The following is a 12,023-nucleotide window of genomic DNA, read 5'->3' on the forward strand; positions in this document are numbered from 1 at the left end:
GTTTACAATATGTTTTTCAAGATCAGAATAATATCATCTTAGTTTAGATGCATTTATAAACAACGTTTTTGAACCAAAAAAAAAACTCATTTTTTATCAATAAAGTGAATCTAAGCTCTAGATTTGAGAGAAAACACAAAGTATAGAAAGAGAAGAAAAATTTTAAAAAATAAGATGAAAAAGAATGTATAAAATTCTGAAAAAACTTGTTGAAACAACCCCCTATTTTATTGTGAATTTCAGAAGTTAAAAGATTAAAGAATTAATTCTGCTAATAATTATAATTAATTCTTATCATTATTAATAATTAATTAGCTATTATAAATAAAAAATTATATTTAAATAAAGTTTTAAATCAAAAAGTAACTAGATCGTATTTTTAATTGACTTTATATGTATCCATTAATCATATTATAACAAATTTTCCAACAAGTTTTGCACTCTTACTACCACTCTAAAATCCCACTAGCCCATCTAGTGGCTGATCGTACTTTTGAACACTACATTTGGGCAGGCCATTTATTTTTGTTGTCCAGCAGCTCCGCTTCTAAAAGGAGTTTGAACTTTTTTAATTTAAAATTAATATTTTTTTATGTTTTTAGATTGTATTAATATTTTTTTTATTAAAGATAATTTTTTAAAAATAAATAAAAAAAATTATTTTAATATAATTTCAAACAAAATACACTTTAAAAAATAAATATTATCTTAATAACAAACATTCCCTGTATCTCAAGGTGAAGAGCGCGCAGTTCCTATAGCATTGTTCTGTAACAATAGATAAATGCCCATCGCCTTCAGCAAGGGATGAGCCGATGTCGCTATTATTCAAGAAAAAATTGTTGAAGAAATTCTCTATTAATTGATTAATTGTAACGTCCTTTCAAGAGGAAAAAATATAAACAAAAATAAATTTGTGTTCATTATAAAATAATAAAAAAAGTAAAGGGTTTTTTTTATTATTATTATGTTTTTTGTATCCATTGAAAAAGATTGAGAGGTCTTTATCGGAGTTGGATGACGGCCAAACCTTTGATTAAAAAATACAGGCTACTAGACATGACGCAGGTTTTCTCAAAATTAATTCAGACATGCTTTGTTGACAAAAACCAGCAAAAAACAAAGAAACTAAAATTCTTCCAAGCTAATTAGCTGCAAGGACAAGACTTCGTTGAGTAAAATATTAGGAACTGAGATTACAATCTTTCTTTCCGAGAATCTTCTGGTTATAATATTGTGAAAGAGGTCAACATTAGCAGCTAATCAAGTCATCAAATTGATAAATAACCAACCTTAAAAACGTTTAATTAATATTTTCCGGCCAGTTGAAGTCTTCCAGTGCCATCTCTTTCATATACCATAAATAGAGGCAAACACCAAGGGTTTTTTCAATCCACACCGCCTTCCTCCCCCACAACACACACTCACACAAGAAGAAGAGGAGGAAGAGGAAGAGGAGGAGGAAGAAGAAGAAGGTATACACTCTTTGATCACAACAAAGTAGATAGCAATGGAGGCCCGTGTTTGTGTGCTTGCAATGATGATCTTCTTTGGCTTCTTGGCATCACCAGGTGCTAAGACTTGCCACGGGAGAGATGTCGCCATCCAGTTCTACAGAACGGAGCTTTCAAGAATGGCCTTGCAGGTTGTCAAACGCGATTATTACAAAAGGAGAATTCCCAACCAAGTACTGCCTCCGGCCTCCAATTACATGCGCAATCAAGGTGCACCAACACCGTTACCACCACCAATAAACACTAGATCTTGAGATCAAATATTTTGTCTATGTTTCTGCCATTAATTCCCTTTAGAGGGGTTCAAGAGATCTCTAATGCTGAATTAAGTGAATAATCTGTGTCTTTTAATGTTAAATTTCAACATGCTGCTTTTCGCTCCATCATCCTTCTTATATTGTAGTCTTTTAGTGTTAAATTTCAACATGCCCTTTATCTTGATAGTTATTAAACCTAATTCTATCTAAAGGTTGATCTAGAAACACGGCAATTCAGGATTCAAATATTTGAGTTGGGTTTTAACATAGAATCAATTAAAAAATTTATTCAATCGATTTAATTTGATTTGATCTCAATTCAGTGAGTAGACCTATTAACCTAATCCACAAGTCAACCTCCATGTCTAATCTAACAACTGTAATTAATATATATATATATATATATATATATATATATATATATAATTACTCGTGTTTTATTGAAAAATAAAAAGGAAAAACAAAAACAAAACAGAAGAAGAAGAAGAAGTTAGCTCCTCCACTTTTCACGAAGATCGAATTTTAGGTTACAAATTAGCGCATGTCCCCTTAGAAGGCTATTAATTCCAACTTCATTTGTTTTATTTTATTTTTTCGAAGTTAAAAAAATAAAAAGGATACTTGGTATAAGCTAAATTTCAGAAGTTCAATAATGATTTTGAAATAAATAACCAAGTAAGAATTCAATTAAAGACTTAATTAAAGAAGAAATTGGAAATTGAAAGTCACATCAGCCTAAAAATAAAGAATTAAAGAATCAATAATAAAAATGAAAAATATAGAAAAATCAGAGGGCATGTTGTAATTCGGTTAGGGGTGAAATTGAAAAACTTAAGACAAAAAGATGAAAATTAACTAGAATAAGAATATTCAAAATCCAAGGACTGTAATGAAAAGAAAAAAAATATTTCAGATTCAATTAATCTATCTTTATCATTCAAAAAAATTATATATTTAAGAATTAAGTATAACTCCGTCCATATAGTTTAGCAGAATTAGCTAATTAGTACTTGTTGGCTTTAAAATATGTGTTTAATCCATATTTTTTAAAATTTATTTTTTTATTAAAATTTCAAAAAGACAAAAAAAAAGTAGATGAGATGGAAATACTAATTATAAAAGGTCGTTTATTGGAATTAAATAATACTGAAACAATCATGGTAAACAATGACCAATAGGTGATATGTGTGTGTGTGGTTATGAATTTTTTGGTTATATATGTGTGCGTGTGGTTCTGTACTCTCCTTCAAAATTACTGCGTGTAACAATCAAGCAATCTCCTCCACCGACTATCACAATCGATACGCAGTAGCACGGCTAAAATAAACAGCTATAGTAGTAGTGATTAGAAATATTTTTTATTTAAAAATATATTAAAATAATATTTTATTTTTTAAAAATTATTTTTGACTTTAAAAAATCAAAACAATCTAAAAACAAAAAAAAATTAATTATTTTTGAAAATAAAAATTTAAATAAATATAATTTACTATATTTATTTAAAAATTTAACCCTTCTCATTATTTTTCAACTTTTTAGAAGATGCAAACAAAGACATTATCTAATCAAAAAAGTTGTAATCTTCGTCAACTAAAGTGAAATGATTAAAAATACAAAAATTAGACACCATTTTTTATATATATATATATAAACTATAAAGACTAAGCTATAATTAACTCTATATCCAATGAAGGTAAAATTTTTGTAGTTAAGAGTGTTTAGAAGTGTAGTAACAGTTATTTTTCATAGCTTTTCATTTTAAAATACATTAAAATAATATTTTTTTATTTTTTAAAAATTATTTTTGATATCAATACATTAAAATAATTTAAAAATATAAAAAAAACATATTAATTTAGAATAAAAGAAATTTTAAATTTTTTTTTAAAATACTTTCCAGTACCAAACACTGCTTTCTCTCTGATAATAGATCATGATGAAAAATATCACCATGTCGTTTATAACTTATTCAACTGTATCAGTTGACATCGAACTTGTACGAGTGAGCCTTGTAATAATCAGCTTTTGTAATATATATATATATATTTTGGTGGTGGGGGCGAAAGCTTTTCCTCCATGAGTGGTCACGGAAGCTGCTTACCTACCTTTAGCCACATTCATCTATTAGGTGGGGAAAACAAAGCAAACATAGAGCAAAAATAGAAGCCGTTCTTTTTCTCAATAATGATATATATGAGAAAAAATGGCATATACTATGTAATAATGCATCATCAAATATGTGAATGATAATGTGCCCCCCATTATAGACACATTATTAACATATCTCATGTGTATAAGGGTCGAAGTTTGTCTTTTTATAGGTACATGTTATGAGTGTGTCTGCGTGGTAATAAAGTTTCATCTAATTTTTTTATATAACTTTAATTTTTTAAAATAAAAAAATCCATCCTCTCTATGGTGATAAAGTTTCATCTAATTTATTTTTATATAATTTTATATTTTTTTAAAAATTCATCTCCTCTATTTACACATGTATATATAACATTTTGAATTAAATGGAAGGGAGAAATTGACACTAAATAAATTTTGTTTGTAGTGGTGTGTGGTTATGGATTTTTTGGTTGTATGTGCTTGTGGTTATTATGTATTCTCGTTCAAAATTATTGCATATAACAATAAAGCAATCTCCTCCACCGACTATCACAATCGGTATTTTTTGTTTTTAATAATAGAAGGTTTTGATGTTACTCAAAATATCACAATCGATAAGAGGAGCGTCACTTGGATTAATTAATCCACAAAATAAACAATCTAACAAAATTTTTAGATTTGTTTTATGCTCTTTTCGCTGATATGAATTTTACTGATAGTTTCATGGATTGAAATACTTGATCGGAAAAACTCTCATAGATAATTTGTAGTTTTTTGATACATTCTTTGATAATAACATTACTTATAAATTTACTAACAGTACAAGTGCACCAAAAAAAATTCATCTGCTTTATTTTATTGATATTTTTATTTGTGAATATAATATATCACCGAAAGAAAAACCATATATAATTCAATCAATGATTTTTTTTTTCACCATCGATATTTCTCTTGATGAATTTCACATATAATTGATAAAAAAAAGCGTATGCAATTCCATTGGTAATTAAACAATTAAAGTGATATTTGCAATAATTCTATTTTCGCTCTCTAGAATATACCAACAAACTTAATATGTGAGTAACACCATCAATAATAGTATAAAAATATTTTTTTACAAAAAATCTATTAAATAGAAGTAGAAAATAATTAAAATAAAAATAAAATATTTATTACAAATCTAAACATTTATAAGTTTAAATATAATCAATCCAACATAGAAGCGCTGGAAGAGAAAGAAGAGGTGGGTCTTTGTAGAGATCGTGGGGCCAATAAAAGGAAGTACACGTACCACCCATATGTGATTTCATTTTCATTACCAATCGACGGAGTTCGACTGTCTCCGCACTCAGTCGTGCATAATCATCATTAAGATAGGTCATCCGAGCTTATACTCGTTGGTCTAAAATCGTCTTGAAATTCAGAGTTTGAGTGCTCAGAACTGATTATGAACATCCAATGGTTGAAACACAATGTGCTGTCCGTAAGTTCTCTGTTGTAGTGTACAAAGACCAAACACCTGATTTTTATTGGGTTCACCGAATGATCTTTTCTCTAACTATAAATCCGGATCGAAATTCAGATAAATCAAAGGATCATCCATGTATCTTTTCTTTAACTAGATATTATATGTATCCTAAAACAAAGTCTAATGTCAATATAATAATTACTCTTAAGAAGTATTTTTAAAAAGTATTCTTATTATAATATCAAACATCAAAATAAATCTCATAGCCCGAGGCCAATATAATAATTACTTGTTGTGCATGACAATCAAAACTTTAATCATCTCTCTCATTATTTTCATTTTTTAAGAAGATGGAAAACAAAGACATTATCCAACCAAAAAAGTTGTAATCTCCGTCAACTAAAGTGAAATGATTAAAAAATACAAAAAGTAGACACCATTTTATATATATATATATATATATATATATATATAAACTATAAAGACGGTTGGAAGGGGCTTAGAACAACTTTCTGAATTGCGAAAGAGTAACCTTTCCACCATCCCCTAGCTACTATTCTAGCCTATAATTAACTCTATATTTAATGAAGGTATAAACTGCTTCTGATAAAAATCTTGTAGTTAAAATCTCTGTTAAAAATTTCTCAAATAATAGATTATTATGAAAAATGTCATCATGCCATTTATAACGTATTCAACTGTACCAGTTGACATCGAACTGGTATGAATGATCCTTGTAATAATCAGCTTTTGTAATTAATATATATATTTTGGTGGTGAGGGCGAAAGCTTTTTCTCCTTGAGTGGGCACGGAAGCTGCCGACCTACCTTTATCTATATTCATCCATTTGGGGGGAAAACAAAACAAAAGAAACATTTTGCGAAAATAGAAGCCGTTCTTATTTTTCCAGAGGTTACTTGAAAATGTAATATCGGTTGTTTTTTAAAATTTTTTATTTTAAAATATATTAAAGTAATATTTTTTATTTTTAAAAAATTATTTTTGACATCAGCACATTAAAATAATCAAAAAATATTAAAAATATATTAATTTAAAGCAAAATAAAAAATAAAAAAATTTTAAATTTTTTTAAAAGTACTTTCCAACTGCACTTACAAACACATAATAGCATATCATATGTAACAATGCATCAGCAAATATCACTAATTTTTTCCTTTTATTTTTATTAAAGGAAGCCTATTATAAGAAATAAGTGTTCAGTCTAGGAGACCAGCCCACACTATACAAGACCACAAAAACCGACTAAAAAAATAAAATCATCTTATCCAGAGAAAAAAAGGCAATAAAACAGTATTTTTCTTTGTATATTTTCCAATTACATTGAATAGAAAAAATACTGTCAAATTTCCATATATATAAACACATACACATATGTGATTGATAATTTGTCCCATGTTATAGAGACATTAATAACATGTCTCATGTATATAAGGGCTTGTATTGTTTTTATAGTTACATGTTATCGGTGTGTCGGCACGGTTACAAAGTGTTATGTTTTTTAATATAACTTTAAATTAAAAATCTCGTCCCCTCTCTTTACACATGAACATATGTACATGATGATGATATATCCTTGCGCCATGGAACATGTATGTATATAAACTAATGTTTGAAGTCCAACTTTGATTTTATGTCAAAAGTGCTAGCTAGGAAGGCATTGAGGCCAAATTGAATTAATTGGAAGGTAGAAGTTGACACTAAATATATTTTGTTTGTATGTGCTTGTGGTTATGTATTCTCCTTCAGAATTACTGCGTGTAACAATAAAGCAATCTCCTCCACCGACTATCACAATCGATATGCAGTAGCTAGCTCGACTTAGATAATTAATCCACTAAAATAAACATATATTTAAGAAAAAGAAATTGGTTACCTTATCTTCTTGATTTGTTGGTTTGCTATTGTTGTTTTGTTAAAATGATTTTTAAATTATTTTTTTATCTAAAAAATTATTAAATTAATATTTTTAAATGTTTTTTTTATGATTTTGATGTGCTAACATAGAAAAACAATTATAAAAAAATTATTTTGATATATTTTTAATTAAAAAATATTTTTTAAAAATACCATACATTATAATATCAAACATCACAATAAAAATTACATAGCTTGAGGCCACATAATAATTACTTTTGTTGTGCATGAAAATTAAAACTTCAACCCTTCTCATTATCTTCAAATTTTACAAAGATGCACATAAAGGCATTATCTAAAATACAAGTGGTAATCTTCAAAAACTAAAGTGAAATAACTAAAAATACAAACATTCGACACAATTGGTTTAGCAATAATATTACCCATTGCTCAGAAATAGACTTGGAGGATCAATTCTCAGGCCCTCCTCCAAATTAATTAACACTTTTAAGAGACTAAAAGTGAAAAAAAAAAAGAAGATAAAAAAGAGTGAGTGAAGGAAAAAAAGTTAAACGCTAATTTACGAAGGACGAGCACTCTCTGAAATGGTTAGAAGATCTTCCAAGTAATCAGCCCCTAAATCCTCCAGGACCACCACATTTTCCATTCCAATTCTCGTTCCTTTCTCTTTCCTTTTCCTACTCTCGGCTTTCCTATTCATTGAGTGTCTTTTTTTCATTGCTACAATTGGCGATTGCCCTTCTTGGAAACCATAGCCCATTTGTTGAAGTGACTCATAAACTTTTTGAACAGGAAAATTTAGTACGGCCATTGAACCTCTAATTGTAAATGCAGCTTGATCATAAGCTAAGGCCGCGGCCTCGGCAGTATCAAATGTTCCTAACCAAACTCTCACATGTTTTCTTGTTGAATCCCTTATCTCGGCAGCATACTTGCCCCAAGGCCGCCTCCTAACCCCTCTATAAGCAATTTCTTGGGGTGGCTCCTCTTGATAATTAGCTCTAGAACTTGCCTCGTCATAGTTAGTATTGGTGGATGAAGAGGTATCAAAGGAGTTGATGGGGGGCTCATTTGGGACTCCTAAGAGAAGCATTTCTTGGGAATCATTTTGATTAAAAGGAAGGGGTTCGCTGTAGAAGTTTTGTACGTTACATGAGAAAGAATCAAGGGAATTGAAAGAAGAAGATGATCCCGGGAAGAATTGAGAGTTTTGGGAGTGAAAATATGAAGAATCCATTAATGGATCGAGCGAATTTCTTTTGATGTTTGAATGAGTATTTATCTTCAATTTTTTGAATAGTAGAACTTTTGGTAGTGAAATGGCCTTTGGTCATAGGAGATACTTGTTCTGAAGCCAAGGGAGAATATATAGGCAAAATAGAGGGAAAAACCCTGAAGTTACTGAATAATATAAGGTAAAAGAGATAGATAACATGAATATAATATGGTAATTGGAGGATATTTTTCAATAAATTTGGTCGTTATAGGGACCCATGAACGAGTCAAAGGACCCATGGCGGCTAAGGTCAAATAAGAATTCATGCTGACATAATCAAGGGAATTGAAAGAAGAGGATGAGTTCAGTGATTTTGGTGTTTTGTAGGTTGATGGTGGATTAATACCAGTTGCAGTTGTCTCCTAGGCACCCTAGCCTAGATCTATTTGGCAGTGACACCCACTAATAATTGATTCGTCGTGTCCATATTCAGCAACTTGCGTGTCTCACTCTCATTTTTGTTCACACTTGTCAATGCAATTGCCCGACAAAATAGTAACAGCATCAAGTATCAAGAGCACGTTCAATGAAAAGGTAGGTTTCAAAGAGTTTTTTAAATTATATTTTATTTAAAAAGATATTAAACAATTTGTTTTTGGATGTCCTAAGTAGTATAGTTTTGATGTTCATCTTCAGATATTAAAAATAAAAAATATAAAAAATTATTATTATTATTATTATTATTATTATTATTATTATGCATTTTTATAAAAAATATTATTATTTAATATAAAAATATTTTTATAAAAGTATATTGCAGTGCATTACCAACCATATAAGCACTAGAAGACTAATTTGGATTTTTTTGTTAAAAAATAAAAAAAAAAATCTCTTTTATTTGGAGTTATATATATATATATGGCTTGTGAAAGTGATTAATATGGTTTTATATTAGTAAATAACTCATTTTACATGTGTGTAGCGTTGCGATGATCATCCTCCCGAATTGAGATCTTTGTGGTGATTGGTGGAAATAAAAAGATATTCTTATTTCTTATCAATAAAAGGGGATAGAGTCTCCATCTAGTATTTTGATCACTAAAAACCCTAACTGATCTCAGAGTTTTGATAAAAAAAAAAAACGGATTGTGTATAGGGAGGGCGTGTAAACCCCTGGTCAAAAATAAATAAATTTAAGTTAAATAGTATAACTATTAATTAAAAATGATAAATTAGGAAGAAAATCTTATGAATCATTTCCAGGAAATTAATTTAAAATTCATAGAAGATAAAGTAATAAAATAGAATAATAATTTGTAGGATAAACTTTTGTAAATTGGGTGATATTATATGTCCAATAAAATGAAATGTCAAATAAATCAATACATAACCCTTTGCGTGGGAAACTTTGAATTCCAGTATAATCCTCGCGCACAATCACGCTATTAGGACTGAACGTGGTAAAAAACTATGAGGAAGATTTTATGATAATTATGAATAAGAATATACAAAGATTTAGTCTAAGATCCAAGATGATTTAAGTAAATTATACGGTGTACAAAATTCAAATTTTGGCGTGAAATTACCGACTAATTTTACAATATTGAACATATCATTCAATCTGATTATTGGATCGGACTGAAATTTTATGTGAGGACTTAAAACATATTGTTGTATCTTTGGTTAAACTTTGAGGTCTATCGGAGTTCATAAAAATCCTAAAAATAAAGACACAGTGTTGGGTCAGTACAACAAACCAGAATTAGGGGGTAAGTAGGGGTATAATAGTAATGAACCTAGAAAAAACCTAATATAACTACTATAGTTGCTACTGTTCACCCCTAACAACAACTAAAAAAAAAGGAAGAGGCTTCTCTCTTGCCTCTCTTCAAAAATTATTTAAGAAATCCTTCCAAAATTATGAGATTGAAGCTTACAAATAGGTTTTTGTAAGGAGAGAAACACATTTAGGCTAAAATTAGAAAGTTTGGTTGGAGGAGAGGAGCTTGAGGGACAAGTATGGGTGATTAAAAGGAAGAATAACTAAAGAATAAATTGGTAAGAACTCTTCAATTTGAACTTGAAATTATTAATAAAAGTGTTTTTCTTTAGTTTTCCTCTTTGATTTCTTAGGTAGTAAAGGATAATTGAAAAAAATATCAATGTTGTGATTCTAGGGTTCTTGAAAATATATAGGAAATGAGAATTTCTTTGAATAAATAGGTTAGGATGTTAATAAAAAGGCTTAAGCCAAAGAAATGATGGAAGAAAATAGAAAAATTTAAGAAGAAATCTTACCTATAGGGCTGGCTAGTTTTAATCTAAGTGGAGGGGTGGAAAAATTGGGTTAAAAATGGTAATATTATGTTTTTGAACAAGCCATGTGAAAGAGAAGTGGTGGTTAAAATGAGTTTTAATTAGGTTGATGAATTATATGCTCTTGTACAAGTGGAATGATGAACAACGATGAGGTTAGGAAAATTTTTTTGATATGTGAAGATGTTTAAATAAAGAAAACTAAATGATAGGATGTATATGTGTGAATGAGATAGAAAAATGAAGCAAATACAATAAAAAAAAAATAAAAATTTGAACATGTTAAGGCTAGCCATGTGAATGGTTTAAAGGAAATTGATGAGTGATGGAAAGATCCATTGTTATGAAATGATGTAAGAACATTAGTTGATATTGTGCACGTATCTAAAATTACTAGTACAATTCTAAACATGAGTTGTAAATTTGAAAGTAGAAGTATGAGTAATTATAATAGATGTGACAATGCATGAAAATACTTAGTGTGCTTGTTAAATTTATCTCTCATGTAACTAAAATTTTGATAGTCTTACTAGCTAACTTCTAGTTGGAATTACAACTTGCAAATAATATAAGTTAGAGTTGGTGTCTTTATAAAAGTTTTAGGAATGAATGTTATATTTCAAATAAAACTGATCTTGATTTATTTGGAGTTGTATAACTCCAGATATGAGAAGCACACTAAGTAAAGGTCCAGATAGACATAGTACTAGATAAATTTCAGGTACTACCATAATTATTAATTTTGAGCCTTAAAACAATATAATTTGGAGTTTATGTCTTTATAGAGGTTGTAGGTATGGATGTTATATTTCCAATGGAACTAGTATTGACTTATTTGAAGTTGTATAACTCCACGTATGAGTACAACATTGAGTAAAGGTCAAGACTAATTTAGTATTAGACATATTTCTTATGGTACTGTAATGAGCGAGTTTAGACATGTAGATGACAACATTGAGTGTTGTGTCTTTCATGAAAGGTATAGCCCTATGTAATAACTTTCTATATAGACAAACCATGCAAAAAATAATAATTCTAAAACTTTAGTTACGATTAAAATACCAAACAGTGTTCGAGGTTGGGTGGATTAAACCAACTAGGCCTAATCAATCCCTAATCTTTACTTGGAATTTGTTGTTGATTGAGGGTTCTAACATTTGGATTAATAAGAATAATTATGAATATGGGAAATATGTATGTGTAAGGAATTTTAAGGATTTTCCTTGCCAATGGTTTGAATAAA

General features: G+C 28.9%; 1 protein-coding gene across 1 annotated transcript; it reads right to left on the reverse strand.

Moving 5' to 3' along the window:
• Nucleotides 1-7,514: 7,514 nt before the first annotated feature.
• On the reverse strand, nucleotides 7,515-8,595 carry LOC133706232 (ethylene-response factor C3-like). Its single transcript, XM_062131719.1, has one exon. It carries the CDS (start codon nucleotides 8,483-8,485, stop codon nucleotides 7,808-7,810), a length of 678 nt encoding a protein of 225 aa, XP_061987703.1. The 5' UTR covers nucleotides 8,486-8,595; the 3' UTR covers nucleotides 7,515-7,807.
• Between the last annotated feature and the right edge of the window lie 3,428 nt (nucleotides 8,596-12,023).

The sequence above is a fragment of the Populus nigra genome, chromosome 11 (genome assembly GCF_951802175.1).
Source record: "Populus nigra chromosome 11, ddPopNigr1.1, whole genome shotgun sequence".
NCBI classification, from domain to species: domain Eukaryota; kingdom Viridiplantae; phylum Streptophyta; class Magnoliopsida; order Malpighiales; family Salicaceae; genus Populus; species Populus nigra.

Coding starts and splice junctions, on each gene's coding strand:
- LOC133706232 (XM_062131719.1), bottom strand. CDS start 8,485: ATGGATTCTTCATATTTTCACTCCCAAAACTCTCAATTCTTCCCGGGA.